The 19,315-nt window shown below is 41.8% G+C and overlaps 1 protein-coding gene and 1 long non-coding RNA gene across 7 annotated transcripts in view; one reads left to right on the top strand and one right to left on the bottom strand.

The window, feature by feature from the left end:
- Window positions 1-19,315, top strand: part of LOC103758915 (hook microtubule tethering protein 1) — a 170,650-nt gene that overhangs the window by 130,678 nt on the left and 20,657 nt on the right. For 3 of the 6 annotated variants that reach the window (XM_029959661.1, XM_018072116.3, XM_018072117.3), the window contains one exon: window positions 565-1,108. In XM_029959661.1, coding sequence (XP_029815521.1) covers window positions 565-646 — 82 coding nt within the window. In that variant the 3' untranslated portion in view covers window positions 647-1,108. Of the gene's footprint in view, window positions 1-564; window positions 1,112-2,608; window positions 2,802-19,315 lie in introns of those variants that run through there. The other 3 variants (XM_018072118.3, XM_029959662.1, XM_008925172.4) reach the window with 3 other exon arrangements.
- Window positions 17,956-19,144, bottom strand: LOC108639581. The gene is made up of 2 exons (XR_003915785.1): window positions 18,945-19,144; window positions 17,956-18,468 (listed from the first exon to the last, which is right to left on the bottom strand). It is a non-coding gene; the product is annotated as an uncharacterized LOC108639581 (long non-coding RNA).

The raw sequence follows: 19,315 nt of genomic DNA, 5'->3' as shown, positions 1-19,315 counted from the left end.
GGGGATCGGGCTCTGCTCCCAGGGAACAAGGGACAGGACAGGGGGAAACGGCCTTAAGTTACGTCAGGGAAGACTTAGATTGATGTGAGGGAAAATTCCTTCATGGAAAGTGTTGTCCTGCCCTGGCACAGCTGCCCGGGGCAGTGGTGGAGTCCCCATCCCTGCAGATACTTAAAAAACATGTGGATGTGGCACTTGGGGACATGGGTTAGCGGTGGCCTTGGCAGTGCTGGGGGAACAGTTGGACTTGGAGGGCTTTTCCAGCCTGAATGATTCTGTGCAGCGCCAGTGTCTCCCCACTCCCATGGCAGAGAACTCTGAGGAAAAGCTGTCTGGGAAGCAAAGCTGGCTGTAGGGAAAAGGTGTAATTACAGCTTGAAATCACTCATTTGGGTGGAAACTGTGCTCCGGCAGCGCACAGGGAGGGCTCTGATCCCGGCAGAAGGTGTAATTAGGGAAGAGTCAAAGTTTCTTTGATGTTGAGGGAAGGCAGTAAACGTGTGTATTACCGGGGGTTTAGATCTTCAAATCTTGGGCTTTGTTGAAATTAACTTCCTTACACAGATTTTATGACAAGAAGTATGAAGTATTTTTGAAGCTTGTGGAACATCAGAGGGAGTATCGCTCCATCATGAACAGCTTGTGATCCCAAGGGATGTAGTCTGGGAACAGCAGGGATAATGAATTTCCAGGCATGTGTGAAGTGGGTAATTTCTTCTTACTGTACCGTCCATGTTAAAAATATACTTTTATCATTTAAAGTATACATTTTAATTTTTAATGAGAAATAAAATGCACTCACTTCGCTGTGAAGCACTGGGTATTTCCTGTCAATAATCCCTGCACCCCAGGGACAAGGAATATTCATCTGTTCCAGTCAGAGAACACAAGATAACCATCTGCAGGTACCCCAGTGCTTGTATTTGGACTGGCAGGAACAGCACAAGGAACAACATGACTCACTCTGATGGACTTGAGTCCACAGAGTCACTGTTCGTGTAGGTAGACTCCATCTTATGCCCTTAGCTTGAGAGAAATTCATTCTTTAGCATTGGCATAGGCTGCAATTCCCAGTTAAATGCAAACAGAAGTCACACAATAAAAAAATTGGACTTGGAATATTTGGAAAATAATAGTTTCTGCTTTTTTTTTTTATGTTTGTAGTCAGTCCTGAAAAACATCTGGTAATTTTTTTAAAGAAACAATGCACTTCCTGCCTTGTAGTTCATGGAAAAGCAATTGTTGCCATTTCCAAAGTACCCATTGTTAGGAGAAACAGCTTTACAAGTTCAGGGACATAATTAAAGACAATGAAAGTTGATGGGAATAAAATGAAGAAACATCACAACACAAAGAGTAAAACAAGCAAGAAAATGACTGAGACACGATGGTGTGTCAGAGCTCACAGCTCAAGGGCATGATAAAATATGGCAGCTGGGAATACAGGGAGGGGAAAAGCAGTTGGAGAGCAGTGTATTGTAAACAACAAATATTCATAAATTTTAATGTATCTATTTCCATATACAATTAATGTGTAAAAAAGAAGTCCACAGACTCCAAATGGATAGCAAATGTACAGATTACACAGGGACAGATGTGCAGGGTTGGCTGGCACTGTACCAGCGCTTCTACTCTTTGCAGCTCAATACAAACACACACACAAACAGCATCAGCAAAGTTTCCATAAACTTCCTGCTTTTTATATCATTATCATCAAACTGGCCTTGATTCCTCAGGCTGAACTGGTACCAAGCTTAGTGATCACAAGGAGTGTATGGAGTTTAGAAAGGAAACAAACAGTCACACTGGCTTGGTGTAAAATGTAGATGCACAAAGTTCAAGGAATCTCTGTACCTTACGTGGGCTTGTACAAAACAGTTACAGGGAGATTTGTTCACATTTCCTGCGTGGCTTTTTAATGCTTTTCTCCCCGTGTAATAGTTGTACTTAATAGCTGCATTTCTGTTGCAGGACAGTGTTACTACCAGTTTCACATTATGCATTTTAAAATCTGTTCCCATTGCAGAGCTGTAAGAAACCCATATCTCAGTGTCTGGGAAATCAGCTGTGATAACACAAACACTGGTACAGGATTTTGCAGTGAGATTGTCTGACCATCCTTTTGTTATGCAAGACTTAGCAAATTGTACATCTTGTCGAGTTCTCAAATTAAAATTTAATTCAAATTGAACCAAGATGTAAAATGTTAAAGCTCAGGAGTTCTAGCACTCTTCAGCTGCAGGTCAATGGGCATTTTAATGTTAAGCTGTTTTTGGCTTTAGGCACTTTCAATTTAGGCTCTTTGGATGACGAGAAGTTACAGAAAAATGCAACATGAGAGAGTTCAGCAAGTGCGCAGTGTAAAACTGCCCTCTGAGGCTTCACACTGAGTCACTTGGCAGTGCCAAGCACTGCTGAGTCCTGATCCAGCCCATGTCACCAGCAGAGGGACAAACCCATCACACGTGTCCCCAGTCCAAGAGAAGCCCGTTCACTGTTTGGTGAAGTTTGCCCAAGGGCCCCAACTGGAGCCAGTCAGGCCCAGGCCTCGCCTCCCTCACCCATTGGGTGCAATTTGCTGACAGATGTTTATCATGCAACTTAAAAGAAGGGGAACCACCATGTCATCAGCTGCTCCAAGTATCCTGCAGAGAGGCCCAGGCTTCACATCAAATGGAGAAGACAAGCATATGGTGGTTCCAAAGAAGCAAACAGCAACTCTGAGGAAAAAAATCCACGAGACACCCCAAGGTGAAGATTCTTCACAAGGCAAGAGTCAGGAACAGCAGCATGTCACACAGGTAATCTGCAAACTGAGTATTCACATGACATAGGTTATTTTGCATCCTGATGCTTGCAGTGTTTCAGTTCAATGTGTCTCTAAGCACTTTCAGATTCAAATCTCTTGAATGAAGAACCTTTCTGTGCTGTGTGAATGCCCCTATGCTGTTCAATTGTTGTGCAGTATCCAGAGGAACATTTCTAAAAGGAATCCCCACTGCCCCAGACCTTGGAAAAGAAAATATTCTGCCTGACATTGAATCCTTTTGGGAACTGGGTCTTAATGGCTGCACTGGTGTGTGCCTGTATTGAGAATTTGGCACCAAGTGTAGGCTGTGAGTGCTTGGAAATGAGGCCTTGAGTCTCACCCGGCTTTGCACAGGAACTGTAGGACTAAGTGATTGTTCCTCTTCATTAATGCTGTTGGGTTGGGTTAAAAATTAATGTTTCCCTCCACGGGGCGTAGTTTAGTCGGTAGGTTAAAACAGACTCCACAGTTCTTTCAGGCTCCTTCCCAGGATGTGACAGGAGAGGAAGGATGTGCTTTGGTGATATCTTACACCCTGTCAGGAACAGGCTTTCAGGGTTGTGAGGGCCAGTTATCCCAGATAAACCAGGAGGCACTGCCAAGGAGCAGATGTACCTCTGGAAAATCCAGTTGTCACATCCTTTCCAATTCTTCTACCCAGACAACTGCTGATTTCCAAGTACAACATAGAGAGGTTTCAGGAAAGAGGGCAGGAAGATGAGGCTGCATGTGTGGTGACAGCAGTGGGTGACACACACTAATGTCAGGGCTGGCACCAACAGCAAAAACAGCAAAGCACAAACAGCATCTGATCAGAAGCAGCACAGCTTGACTTGCAGCTCCTGGGGCAGTGAGCAGTGTGACAGCTTAGGGGAAACAAAACCTCTCAACAATTAAACTGATCAAACCTGACAAGGACTCCAGTGCAAACAGCAGCACAACACTGAGCTGCCACTGGGATGGAATTGTTCTGTCGAACTGAACAATTACCTTTGTTCTTCAAAATAACCAGCAAGCAGTTTTTTGTAAGTCTCCAGGAGCCCTCAGTGCAGGGTTTCTGCACCCAGAGTTACTTTGTCTGCTGTCATTGAAAAGGGGAATATGGAATAAACCATGCTTGAAACCCAGTATAACAACGGTCCTGATGCCATCAGTTACATGTTGTGTACAAGGACTGGGGATGTTAAATTTGGCCCGAAAGTATTTTTATGAACCTTGCTCTGACTTCTGCTTTTTACTCTTGTTTTTGTTCAAGTGCAGGGTTTTCCTTTGTGACTGCTGTGTTTTGTTTGCACTCACAGACCAGCTGTTTGGGCCCATGGCTGTGTTTATCCCTAAATCCCCATCCAGTCTGTATAAGCCCAGTCTGGCACCCAGCTTCCAGCATCCCCTTGAGCTTTTGCATTTGCCAGCCATCACACCTGACTGCAGGAACTGCTTTGCCCCACTGGATCCAGATCCTGTCTGGTGATCCCGTGGCTGCACTGCTGTGTCTGTGCTCCATCCTGGTGAGGTGGACAGGGCACTGATGGGTCCCAGAGTTCTCCAAGGCCTTTGACAAAAGAACCCTGTGGAAATTAAGATTTGCTGCATGTGGAATCCTTTGTTTGGTAGAGGAAAGGAAGGACTCCTCTGAAGTTGACCTATTTGTGCTTTGGTGCATTTTTCATAAAATAGACAAAATCCTGTTTTAATCCAGCTCACTCTACAACCTTCTGAGGGAGCCTGTAGGTTTCTCTAAAATACCTCTGTGGTTATTGTTAATTAGAAAAAAATAATATTGCTCAAGGATCGCTTTTCAGTTGAACTTCCTGAACATATGGTTCAAACTGAAGCTGAAAAGGAAAACTTCAGGACAAACTGTATGAATTACTACTAATAATAAAATCAGACATTTTTTTATAAGTCCACATTAATCTTCCTTAAAAGCTTTGGGTTGACCACATTTTTTAAATAAAACTTTTACCGGAGCGGAATTTATTAAGAGAGCTCAGCGTTGCCTTAGCTCTGATCCACAGGGCATCAAGAGAAGTTTTATTGCTGATTTCAGTCACAGCAGACTTAGATCTACACTGAATGGTTTTGATAAGCCCAATGTAAAGTTTTATTGGTTTAAGACATGAAAAACAGACGTTACAGAGAGCACTTCTACTCTATAAACACAGTCATAACATGTATAATGCTTTGCAAGGAGTCAGTGCTTTGGAGTGTAAATAATGGTGTGTGGAGGAAAGTAAAGCCTGGCTAAACACATACAACTAACAAAACCAATATAGACCGAGCTTGTACATGGTACTTCTCCTCTGCAGATCTCAAAATTAAGGAAAAATAGTCTGTATCATTATGTCATACTCACAGATGGGAAAGGGAAAATTAACCAGACCAGGAAAGAGGGAAGTTGATGCTCTTTGTTGTTATGTCTGTCCTTGTACTTGAAACTATAACTACTGTGGTATTATTTGAAACACATTTTGAGGCCATGTGCTCATTGTTTGTCCTGGAAGAGTTCTATTCAAAGCCGCCTTTTCCTGTATGTTATAAAACAGTGTTAGAAAAACATGAAACAACATAAAATATTACACAGTGTCTCTCCTGAGGTGTCCTGGCTGTTGGTGATCCACTGATGCATCGTGGCCTCAGAGGATGGTGATGCTGGCAATGGTGACAAGGGGCTGTGCTGTGTGAGCATCATTTCAATCTAGGGGAAAAGCACGTTTCCTAAAGATAAAAATGTGGTTTTATTGCACCTTGTTCTTCCTTGTAAATATAACTTGCACTTGCTCTAAGGTTGTGGTTCTGGCTCCAGTGGTGCAGAATGTGGGCCTTAAAAATCCTGAAATCCCCTTTATAAATGGAATTATGAACATAACTGCCTCCACTATTCTATGCTTCATCTTTGTATTCACTTGGAATAACTATTGAAATGCTGTAATCCCAACCATATGGCTCAGAGCCTCAGAGAAGGCATTTAGCAGGCACGTTTATCCAGAGAATTATGGTTTTACATAGATTACCAGTGGCTGGAGATGCTCTGGGGAAAGACAGGAGCCCACATCAGGGGCAGCCTTGACAGAAGGACCCTCTAAATCTGATCTGTCCCTTTCCTGTTAAACAGATCCTGGGCTGGAATAAACACTTACTGAGCATGTAATGAGATGTCTTTGAACATTTTTCCCCTATATGACCACAAAGATTTACTTAAAAAACAGTAAACAGATTAAAAAAGGCTTTATACATGGCTAGAAACTAACTTACTGAATTGTTTAATATGGACCTTCCGTGATTTTGTTTGTTTAGAAAACTTTTACAGGGCTGCAAAGCAATGTAATTATGCCTGGATCACTTCTGCTTTATTTTAGGCAGAACCAGACCTAAGACTGGTGTGTCTTACTCCTGATTTCCACCAATATAAATTAGTTTTATGGAATAGCTGGATTTTTATGCTGATGATTAAAAAGACATGCTGTCTTCTGAGAATTGAGTTCATGCTTTCCCAGTTACAAATGTGTGATTATTGGACTGTTGATTTTTATAATAGGTTGGGGGTTTTTTGCATAGTTGAATACAAATTTTGTAATTTTCTGGTGCATTTTACCCATTCCACAAATTTGTGTTGTAATTTAACAGTATACTATGAGAGGATCTATTACTTCTTGTCATCCTTAGACTTCTTGGGCATTTCAAAAGTGGCACCTTGTAATGTGAAAGCAATGAGCAAATAAAAATTTGCTGGGGCAGCTGGAGTCCCTGTGATTACTGGGTTGCCAGATTTGGAGTGATTCCTGGAAGAGTAGTAGTACAGAGTCTTCAATAAATTAGTAATTTGATTGACATATTCAGTTCATTAATAATAATTTACTGTGGTTAGCAGAACATCACAGAAGAACAAATGCCACACATACCTGTTACTGTTTCCCCCCCTCCTTTTTAGTCATGTCAGTCACTTAAATGTACTGAAATAAAGTCCAGTGCATTCTCTGCCTTCCTTGGGTGGCAGAACAGGATTCTTAGTGTGTACCATTGGCTGGGTAGCAAAAAGATCCTTTATTTAAGTAAATTAATTGCTTCCAAACAATCCATCCCTTTGCTTAGCAAAGTCTGAAATTAGTAATAATATTAAGCTTTGTTTTTGGAGTTGGAAGAGAAGAATTCTATAAGCCTCTGAAATGATAAAGAGGCATTCTCAAATGCAAAGTGTATTATCATATGTTCCATTGCCACAGCCACAATGAGATCAGTCTTTGAAGTCAGAAATTAAATACCTGATTGGCACCTGTCTGCATGACAGATCAATGAATGCACCTCCAAGTATCTGACTTTTTTACAGAATAGTGGGAAGAACCAGATGCCTGGGAAGATTCAAGCTCATTTGAGAACAAAGTGGGTTTTTTAATTAGTTTTTCTAATATAATAATTCTAAGAAAGAAGAGAAAGGTCATTGTGTAGGTCTGCCAGGTGAGTGTTGAGAAACCGGGTCTCTTGCCAGAGCCATGTCTAAAACTATGTCTAAACTCATTCATCAAATGAATAATTTCAGATCAGCACCGTTGATACCAATCTCTCCTCCTAGAATGAGGATCTGTAAATAAGAGGAATTGGAGGTTTCAAAACAAAGTGCCAGAACACGGACTCAATGATCTCAGAGGGCTTTTCCAACCTAAACAATACTATGTTTCTGTAACTACTGGAAAAGAATCTTTCTCGTTTACTGTTTGTGAAGTTATAAATGTATTTGTTTCCGATTCCCAAAAGAAGAATTTCAGATGCCGAAGGCCTTTCCATTGTATTTAGATTTTCTTCTCCCTGCACTGATCAGATTCTCTCCTGATGAGATAACAACCACACAGTAGCAAAGCTGGGATGGCCATGTAGGAGTGACTAAACCTCAGGATGGTCCAGGGCACTGTGAGGTGAACTCCAGGCAAAGAGGCTTTTTTAAATTCAGTGCTACCTGAAATGCATCCAGCACGTCCCTCTCCTGTATTTTGACTTCCCCGCAGGACTGAGGGTATTTGCAGATCCGGAAGAGCATTATTTCAGGTATAAGCTGTGGTGGTTTCTGTCAGCTGGCACTGCCCCAGAGCTGTGTTTACAAACACTGCACACATGACATAAGCCCATTAGGTATCTACTCTTTGTTTTTGCACAGTAATAACACACACATTTCTTTAGCTTTGTCTCGTACAACAAAGGGAACGAAATGTGTTTCTGATTATGCAATAGATACGGAGTCAAGGGAAACCCAGCATTCCCAGACCATAACCAATGGAAATTCTGAAAGGCTCTCCTGCCCTTTGCAGCCTCAACACGTTGAAACCTCTTGTGTATTTTGTATTAGCATGTGTTGTACAATAATTAACTTATTATATGACTCCTAAGGGACAAGTGATTATGGTTTATTTCCAGATGACTCATGAGCAAGTCTGCAGAAAGAGAGTTTGTGCTCCTCAGAAGATAGGAAAATGAAATGTTTAGTGTTGCTGATGATCCCAGTTCTGGCTGCTGAGCTCAGGCACCGTGCGAAGGCGCTGGAAACTCATCAGCTTCAGTGCAATGTCCTGTCGAGACCCTGAAAATGCCCAAGCTCTGCTCCCAGAGCATTTGAGTTAGGACTATGAATTACAGCAAAGAGCCAGGCAGTGATCCTGCTCTGGGTGAACAATATATGCATATATGGGAAGAAGAAAAATCATTTAAACCCAGTATCATGACACCACATTTTTTATTTTCTCGTGATCTCTGAGTGAATGAAGCGAAGTGGGAAACTCAGCCAGCTCCTGCAGTGTGACAGAGGATGCAAAAAAGGCAGTTCTTTACATACATGGTTAAGCTGTGGACATTCTTATGGATGCTAGAGGTTTCTGAGCCCAACAGGTACTGAGGGCAAGGTGGCCTTGGTTTCACCCAGTAGAGCCATTCCTTCCCCCAGTTGTATTAACACAGCATTTGGGAGGAAAAAGAGACTTGGGGTCACCTTCAGCAAAGATATCAGTGGCTTAGTCTTGTCCTGAGTAGATCAGCTAGGAAAAACATGCCAAACCTCTCGTTTGTTTTTAACAGATTATATGCACATAATCAAATTTCTGATTTATTGAGTCCAAGCACTTAAAATGGTGCTCGAGTTGGCTCTGTCCTGGTTATAAGGGGCCCTCCCAGCTGGATGTGATAGAAGGAGAAGACAGATGATATCTGACATCGCTGTGAGTCTGCCAGAATTAATTTACCCCTTCCAAAATCCTGAGCTGGCCTTTGAACGTTTGAATGAGCAGATTGAATTAGAGATTGCAGGAGTGATTATGGCAGTTAGGGTTTGTGTTGTGAGGCTTTGAGTTTTTGATGGCATTAAACAGCCTTAACAAAATAAAATATTTAGTGTGACTTTGCGTACAATGATAGATTTTTAGGGAGCTTCCTCTCATGCAGTAGTTCTGTGTCCAGTTGCAAAGAGCACAATTAAATTTGTCATTCCTTGTAGCATTTCAGGCTGGAAACTCTGTGACAGCCCATAAAAGCAACTATTTTATAGCCTTGATTTTGATCTTGGTGCCTATATATTGATGTTTCTAACCCCCGTCTTCTTGGGAATCCTGCTACAGCAGAATGGGATGGTAAAATGTTTAGTTCACTAAAAGTCAATTTAATTCATTTGGAGGAAATAAAAAAAATGCAAACAACTAAAACCAAACCTCAAGTTCAGCAGCAAATTATTCTGAAAAACAGACTTAGAATTCAAAGATCCAGAAAAAACTTTTTCAGGAAGAGTCCTTATGTTGGTATTGCTTTCTCAGTGAACAGGTGTTCACTGAGGTCACTTTCCTACAGCTCAGATTTGCAAAGGAATTCTCCATGTAGGTACCTCATCAGGGGCCAGGCTTTGAAATTGTGATGGATTTTTGAGACAAAGGAGATATTTTCAAATCTTGACACATCTTTTGGCTTAAAATGAAAGCTGAGCATTTCAGATAACAATCATAGTAGAACGCTGCAAACCAAGCCCATTGTACTAAACCCCAGCCATCAGATATGAGACATTTTTAATTCTTTCATGCAGAAGAAAGCCATGAGGCACTGATCGGTTTGTTGACTATGAAGCCAGAAACTCCTGGGTATAAACCTTTATCTCTGTGCCACAGCTCAGCTCACAACACCCTCCAGCTTTACCACAAGGAAATTTAGTTTTAAAGCATCAGTGGTGAGTCCATTCTCATCAGCATCTTTGAGGAGAGGGAATTAAAGTTTAAAGGCCACTTAGCAGATTTGAGTGCTAACAAACAGTAATTCATTTTTGCCAGAGAATATGCTGTATTTAGTAAAGCAAGCCATGCTTTGAGGTTTGGAGTTGTCAGGAAGGTGTGAGAGTGTGTGACCTCTGGCCAGCTTGCTCTGACAGGTGAGCAGCTGCTCAGGGTCTCAGTTACAAGGCCAGTAAGATGACCAGGGAGGAGACACAGGACAGCTCATTTCACAACACACATTTAGCCTAATTATAAGCAAATTCTAAACATGACATTTTAAAGGGAAGAATTGATTCCTGCAGATTTTCAAAAAGTAATCTAAAGTCTAAATAAATATTTCAATTATTTATTCATAATCAGTCTAATGAACACTTTTTAGAGTGGTCCAGGACACCTATGTGATGTTTGGCCTATCATTCCCCTTTCCAGAAATGTTTGAGAGGAGTTGACAGTGTTGGTGTACAATCATTCAGCAAGACCAATTATGCCTTATTTGTCAATTATTAACTTAGTTGCCCAATGGCAAGGGGCTGACAGGTTTTCTAAACTATATCTATGAAAGAAATGTACTTTTTTCCATCTCAAAATAAAACGCTCCCTTTCTAAATCTTCTCCTCCAAGATACATTTAACATCTTGAAAAGATACTTGAACCTAATAAAAAAAATTGTGTTCCTATTTTTAAATATTAACTTGATCAAGTGCACATGGCAGGTATTTTGATCACCTGACAGAGTAGCAGCTTATCAGTGCTGTTGTGAAACAGCCCTAAAACTTGCCAGACACTTACGGTGCTTGGGAATTGCATAACTGCAGAATTAGGTTGTGCAATACAACATTGTCCAATTCCTAAGTGAAGTGCAGCATTTAAGCAGAAGGTCTAATATGCTAAAATAATTTCAATTGATGGGCATTTATACTCCATAGGGTTTTTATACTTTGTCATGGTGTGCGGTCCTTGAGAAAGGTTTGATTTCTGTAAACGTGTTCTCAGATTTAATGCAGAAAAATTAATAAGGAAACCTGCTCCTGGCTTGGTTTTGTGCAGTGTTCACCATCCTGATCCTGATTCAACAAGGCACTGAAGCACAAGCTGAATTTTCAGCCCTCAGGTAACACATAACCTCTTATGTGTCAGTAATATTGGAATAGAAATACACTTATAACAGCAATAATGCCCCTGGTATTCCTGCTGGAGCACTGATAAGCTAAACAAAGCACTTTTCAAAGACTAATAACCGGATGGGATTTGTAGCATAAACAATGCTCCTTGTTAGTCACCAGTCCCCAGGGCATCTTCCTCACTTGGTTACAGACAAATCAGTAACAAATGAAATGCTGTGTGTGATTTCCTGCCCTGGCTGTGTCTCCCTGCTCGCGTGCCAGTGTGAGAGCTGTCAGTTATTATTTATCCGTGGCTGTGTTCACATCCACAGTGTGATTTAATTACTTATTAAAGGTGCCAGACTGGCAGATGCAGAAGCTGGAGCAGTTTTATTATCCAGAGAAGTGACACGGTGTGAGCAGTAATATCCTTTCAGGATGTTCTCGGAAAGTGCTTCATCACAATGGACTCCTCAAATCCTTCTCTCCAGCCTTTTCCCAGCTTCTCTACTCCAAGTGTTAAATTCAAAAAGGCTGCTCACAGAGATGTCAGTTAGTCCTGTGGTTTTTAGACGGGAATGTGGATACCCTGGAAAATCATTTTGAACACATTAAATCTGTTTTAGCTAGGCCACTTGACCATTGGTTAGTACTAACTCAAAAAAGGACCTGAATGGTTTTAATACAGAGGTGAAACCTACTCTTAACTAAATAGTAGCAAAAAAGATTATTCATAAAGGGGGAATGAGCCCAGAGGATTTCCTTCTGCTGGCCAGGGGCTGTGTGCACAGGCCTGTGGCTCTTCTGCAGTAACTCAGACATGCTTGTCTTGGAAACTGGAGGCTTAATTCTGCACTGTTTCAATAAGCAGGATTTTGGGTCCATTTTCTTACGTCACTCTAAGCCCATTATTGCTTGGTTCAAAGCTCTTCCCCACCCCTGGGCACAGCTGGATGCAGGAGAGCAGGGAATCTTCTTGCACTTCCATCAGTGCCTAGGCTTTAATGGGGAAACTGAGATTTTATTCACTAAACTCAGTGAATTTGACCAGAGAAAGGCTGTTAAATAACAGCAGGTTCCCTTCACACAGCTCCAGAATATTTTGAGAAAGATACCGGACACAAGAAAATCCAAACTTCTGTGAATCTCTACATTAAATCAGTCAATCCATGATTGCCCCAGGCCACCAATTCCTGTTTCCTTGCTGACTTTTTTGGTCCCAGCACATGCCTGAAAGTTGCAATCCTGGATCCACTTTGCCATTATAGGTTGGGATTTTTTGGTGCTAGATCTTTGCAGAGTCCTCGAAGCACAACTGCAGTGCCAGTCACAGTGTTTGCTGATAATGAGCTTGTTGTTTGGCTCTGGAGTTTAAGCTGGCAAACACTCCCATGCCTGAGTTATTTTGCACAGTCCAGTGGTCCCATCAAAGCCAACAGGTCTGTATGTGCCAACCACTGGCATTACTGCATTATTAATTCCCAATTTTACAAATCAGGTTTCTTGATCTACTCCACAAAAGGCTACCTAACCAAAAACTGGGCCTGTGAAGTATAAAGATGGGGCTGAGAGGTACAAAGGTGTGAAACAGCATTTCCTAGCAGTGTTTTGGAGCAAGGCCTGTGTAATGGCCTTTGACCACTGAGGGGTTTTCGACTGAGACAGTCTTGCATGATGCACCCTCAGTGAGTCCCATCTGTGACCCTAATTCCATCCTGGAATGTAAGACTGGGAGCTGCTGGGTATGTAGGCAGGCTTCACAGAGTTCTGCTCAGATGAGGAGCTCAGCTGAGAACCTGTTCCTGTACACGAGCAAAGCACGTCCGAGCAGCTGCCAGTGGAGGGCAGCAGGAAAGCAAGGGAGGAATCTCTATAAGCACAAACAGAAGGGACTGGCTGGTAAAATCAGACAACAGTAACCTTTAGCTTCAAAAATGATGCAAGTGCAAAATGCAATTTTGTTAGAAATGCCAGTAAATACAATTGCAACTTCCCAGCACTGCTTAGAGAGAACAGTCTGTTGAAGAGACTCGACCCCCTGCTGTAGGAATTGGCTTTCCCTCTTCAGATTATACTGTATCAAGAGAACCTTCAAATATGAAAGAATATGTGTTCAAAATTTTTAGGCAAACTGAATCTTATTTTCCAAGAAAACCAAGAAAAATGACATTGATATAAAAATTATGGGAAGTCTGAAATCAGTTTTGACAGATGCACAGTAACTTTTTTATTTAATACATAAATATTGCAGTTATTATCAGAATAATTCATCCTGCACTTCACATACCTGTAGCTCTCCCACTCTGATTAGCTGTGGTTGGGTTTGAGACATTGCTGTGTTATTCAATAGCAAGTGAGAGTTGTGACATTTTCACTCAGTGTTTCTATTTTTCAACACACTCTTCTTCAGCTAGAGAATACTATTTAAATATTCCATTTAAAAACATATCTTTTAGTAATTTTTTACACCAACTTACAGATGTTGAGAAAGAAATACCCCTTAATAAGTGAGCTGTTGATTTTCCACTTAAAAATAATGAATCGTTATTAACATTTTATTCAGTGAATCTTCTATGCTGATAAAGTTTATGAATAATAAAGATAATGTTATGTAACTGGTACAATGGAACACAGAGTTTTGAAAATTATTTTGTTTAAAGAGATTAGAGATATTACCAGAATTAGTTTCTCTAGTAGTACATACCAGTACCCTGGTACAGAATCAATCTATGGGGATTTTCTTTTTGGAAATTAAGTTTGTGATTTCCCTGATCCTGCAAAAAAATAGAATTTTGATCTTACTCATGGAATAATCCCAGACTGTGGTGAGAACTGAAAGTATTTGGACAATATTAAATAAGTGTGAGAATATTCCCAGGATCAAAATCTCCAGAATGGCCTTGTTTGGACACAAACCCACCTGCCAAGCTGGTGCCTTACAAGTCACCACATGGCCCCGCCTCTTTGATGCACCTGTGGAAAGAGGATCTCAGAGTGGGAATGTGGATTTGTTTGTGAGCAACACGCCTCTGTCACAGTTCATATCCCAGTGCTGCATTTTTTCTCATAGGCACCAACTGAAATTGTATCTGAGACATTTAATACATGTGAATTTGCAAAGCCAGGAGCTGTTACCGTGACAGAGCAAACAGTTCCATGATGTCAATGAACGTCAGCCGGAATGCTGGAACTGCCAAAGCCCCCTTTCACTTGTGACCTTGTTCAGTAAAAAAGATAAGAGCACTAAAATAAAAGGGCAGGTATCAGGGAGAAAGTAAATGAAAAGGCAGAAATAAAAAAACACAGATAGGAGATTGACAAATGTTAGGGAACGACTAAGGCAGCAAGAGCAGGCCTGGAGGGGATGTGACAGTGGCAAAGCAGGGTCCGGTTGAGGAGAAATGTTGTTGCAGAGCTGTATTTTATTCTGCTCAAGTCACTGCTCTTAAAAGTTCCTGATTCTGAGGTGTTGCCCTGAGAAAATCAAAGTGGATCATTCCTTAAAGATGTTAACCAGTTACTCTCCTGCTGTACAGGGCCAAAAGGTACAATTCCAAGACCTGGTCTCTTTTGTGAGCACAGGTAGGTAGTTTTCCACCTCTGACCTGCTTTGTCTCCAGTATAGCTTTTTATGGAATTTAATAAGCTATCACAGCTATTGGCTCTGTGGCTCTATTTCCATCTTTTCTCTTTAAGTTTATCAATGCCTATGTCACTGACATATGAGAAACCTTAAATAATATTTGTAAAAGCAGTTGCTATTTTTTTCTGAAACTGCTATAATAAACTAAATATTATTATTCTGTGTAGAAGGTGTGGATGCATTTTTACTCTGCATACACACACTGGCTGTATCACATGGGCTAAGATAACTGCACTTGAAAGTTTGTAACCAAGGACCCCAGAAACTACTCCAGTCAAAACTAAATTAACCATAAAACAGACTAGAAATGCCAGCCCAAGCCTTCATAGTTTTAATGAGATGACTATTTCTTACCAGTATTAGATCTGTGGGGAGAGGGAAATGTTCAGTGAGTTAAGATGTGCTAAGAAAAGTGTAAAGAAGAGCATAAATGGTTCAGGAATTCCAGGAATCCCACTGGCTTAACAGTCTTTTATTTAAAGCAAATGTTCTCATAGTTGAATGACTTCCAAGAAGGGCCTCAAGTGATGAAAGTATTTCCATCTAATGTGAAAATACTTGAAAGATGCTTATTCCCTGTGAAAATATTGCCACCTTTCAGTAAAGCCTGAATACAAGACTCCTTCAATGAATATACTCTTGTAAAAGGTATTAATTTTCAGAATTAATATATGAAATATCCAGAATTCCTACTGTTTTGATAATAACAGATTCTAACGACTTTCATCTCCTAGAACAGCCAAATTAATTCAGAGTATTTTACAAAACAGATACTTCAGTTACAGAGTGAAAAATTTCACATTCATCATCATGGCATTGCTCCCATTTCCCTCGGGGTATAACTGACCTGGAAAGTACTGTGGAGCATCTGCAGGGAAAAGCAGCTGGGAAACACAAACCTGCATGAGACCAGCAAGGCAATGAGAACCTCCAGCCAGTCACACAACTACAGTTCACATCAATGGTTTTTTAATTCATATTTTATGATTTTTAGGTGTTATGTTGAATAAACTCCATTTGATTACAACAGATTTTAAATTGGCCGAATTTGGAGAATAAGCAGATAGTCAATGCCTTTTTCATGGAAATAGAATAATGTCCAATAAACACAGAGCTTGACTCAAAAGAAGTGGGAGTGTTTATGCCAGGAAGGTGTAAGAGATTGTGACAGGACATGAAGGGATGTGTGGCCCAGGGAATACAGCATGTATCAAATCAGTTTGTATTGTGTAATAATTCACTGCACACATTTTGGGAATTTGTTTCTAGTTTGTATATCTGAAAAATCCAAACATGCCTCGGCACCACAGAACACCACGGGGCTTATGGGTTGTTCCTAAAGCTTTTGAAAAAGCTTTGAAAGACACTTGGGAGGTGCAGACTTCCATAAATCAAATCCATCAAGCTGCTAAACATGACTGAAAAGCTGAGGAATGTTTTTTATCTTATGTTTTCTAATGGCAATAAACGTGCAAGGTACACAACTAACCACTAAGGGTCACTGTTTGGTGTTTTCACATCCTGATGTCTTTCTTTCCAAGTGCTTAGAAAACCCCTTTTAGATCCAGTCCTGTATATTAGGATTTTCCAACAACACTATTTTTTAAACTACCAGTGAGATGCATATGTGCCACACAAGGTATGGGAAAATTCCAGTGTCTGGATATGGAGCTTTCTTGAGCAAGCCACCAAGTCATGTCTGAACTGAGTATTGTTCATATTACTGGATACAATGATGTAAGTCCCATTGAACATAAAACCAACCCCTTAGGAATCTATTTTATTTTTATGAATAGCAGTTAAATAATTGTAGCAAATGCCATTCTTCTGTTTTGTTAAGAAAGTTAAATAGCCCTCACTGAGAGATTGTCAGATGCTTTGTCAAGAAGGCAAGAGATGCACTATCAAAAGGAGTGGGCACATTTTAAATAAGTCCCTGTTGTGAGAAGTAATTTAACCTGACTTTATAATGTAGTAACAGTGGATATCAGACATCAGGAGACTGAGCTGCAGTCCTGCCATGAGGTGGAGTCCTGGCTGGCCTGCCCTGTTTCTAGGATGTTAATATAGGTCATAATCCTTGACTGGCACTAACCCAGAATGTGCTGACAGACATTCACAAAAGCTGCAGCTCATGAAGAAATCTCCAACCAGGCTTAAAAAATAAACCCAAACCACCTTATTCTGCATCAGACACAGAGATCCCTTTGTTACACTTCTGCCCCACGGCTGAGCTCCCAGCACGGCTGGACAGTGCTGTGGCGTTCCTGATGTGCCCTGAAAAATGTGGAATAGCTGCACAGATCTGTCTGGAGCTGTATTTTATTTCTCTGCAGGTTCAGACAAACCCTTGCTGTGTGCTGACACTGGTTTGTCTGGGTGAGTGCTCCCTCTCCCGAGCCAGCCGTCTGACCTGGATGCAGCAGCCGGGAGCACACGGGTGAGCCGATCTCTCCTGACATAATCCCAGATTACCAGACCTGCACAGCCTGCCTTGTTTTTACACAGATCTCAGCCATGCTCCCTGCACCAGCCACACTCTCAATAACACCTTTCCTGCACTGCCATCCCTTAGGAATAATAATTTCTGGATGCTTTTGAAAGAGGAGCAACCCTGAGCCTCACGTGGTGCCTCCACCCATCCCTTCTGTTCCACCTCAGCCCTGGGTGCAGCAGTGTCACAGTCGTGCCTGTGCCTGTCCAGGGACCCCAGGGATGTGGACTGTGCCCTGTGGACTGAATTCCCACCTTGGCCTCAGAGCTGCCTCGTCACTGTGCACCTGCCTGGTGCTCACAGGACTGTACCTGACTCTGGTCACCTCGCTGGGCCTCACCCTCACCGGCTTCCTGGGCTTTACGCTGGCAGGAGGCGACTGATGTTGGGATATGACACTGCCTGAGAGGGAAAGGACATCAAATTATGGAACCTGTAAGGAAATAAAGAGGGGTAATATAAGCAAAAGCTAGTAGAAATTATAGAAGAGCAAAAATACTAAAAACCTAAAATGAGCATGTTCAACAGTGCAAATCCCAGCACAGAACTGTGTGGGATTTTACTGTAAAAACCTTTTATTCCTTATTCTGTTTTTAATAAGGATTTACGTTAATCTTCCACGGCAACCAAGTCTCTTTAAGAACCTTTGGTGAAGGAAATCAGTAATAGGGTTTCCAGAAATCAAAGTCCACTCTTGAGCCTTTATTAGTTCTGGACAGCACTTTGAGGGAAATAGTCATGTAAATATTGTCCATGTCATGACCACAATTTCCATCTCTGCAAGGAAAAGTAGAATCAGTAACAGAAAATTAAATTATGTGTCTTGAAGAATGGCTAAAAAGGAATATATAGTGCTTGTAACAGCTATTACTCAAGATATTTAGAGTATTCTTAGGCTACCTTAAACACTAATGCGTTTAATGCCATTCTGCACATTCCAGTACAGTCAGTGTAAGAATCTTTATACAGAATCAGCTAACGAAAAATAATGGTTCAAATAAATGAGTAAAAGAGGAGATAGAAGTAAGTTCTTTTGCTGAAACAGGAAAGGCTCAGAATAATCCCATTGTTTTAGTGTAAGGTAGAGATTTTTCTCTGGTGTCCGGGGCAGGGTGGTATAGAAGACAGGATCCTGAATCAGTCCAGTCAGTCCACAAGATCTGATCAAATAAGGTAAGCTTTTCCTATGAAACAAATATAGCAGAGGGAAGAGAGTGAACAAATTTTGGTAGTTCCTTTTTTTCATTGAAACAAAAAAAGATAAAACAACAAAGTACTTCTGCGTTTTAGCTCTCATGTCGTGAACTGTGTAAAATGCAAAGAAGTGTGTGGTGCCTGCGTGGTGGTGTGTGACGTGCTGAGCAGGCAGGCAGAAATGACAATATAAACTTATATTTATATAAACAATATAAATATATGAACAGGTAAAACTGATGTAGCCCTCCTCAATCCCTCCTGTTCGATGGGGGCAAGGGGTCCCTTCTCCAGAGGGGTTAAAGCAGTAGCTCCTCAACCCTGTGCTTCAGCGCTTCCTCCCCAGGAGATGGATTGCTATTTTTGCCTCGTTTAACAATTTTTTAAAAATTTAGCTGTTTTTTAAGAAATTCTGTATCCTGCTCTGAAATGAACGCGTGTGGCGGGTACAGGTACACTGACCTACCTACACCTTAAGCACAGGTAATTCTGCACCACACCAGCAGCTCTTCGCCCGCGATCTCCCCGGCCCGCCCGACCCGCCACACGCCGTGACAGCCTGGCGGGCTGTGACGCGGCACCGCCCGCCATGTTGTGACGGAGCGGCATCTCCCAGGCGGGCGGGATAACGCGGGGGCTGCACTCGCTGAGTCGCGGCCCATTAGTTCACTCCGGGGGGGCGAGTGACACATTCCCGCTTCGCCCACGCATCACCCCGGGGCTGGCGACACCCTCCCACCTCGGCCCCGCTGCCCCGGAGAGGAGGGGCGCGGCCGTGAGGGGATCCCCGCCCCTAACGGGTCTCACTGTGATTGGCGCGAACACACCCCTCCTCCC

Source organism: Manacus vitellinus, unplaced genomic scaffold (assembly GCF_001715985.3).
Source record: "Manacus vitellinus isolate BGI_N305 unplaced genomic scaffold, ASM171598v3 scaffold_21_pilon, whole genome shotgun sequence".
Taxonomy (NCBI): Eukaryota; Metazoa; Chordata; class Aves; order Passeriformes; family Pipridae; genus Manacus; species Manacus vitellinus.
This window is presented reverse-complemented; position numbering and strand designations above follow the sequence as displayed.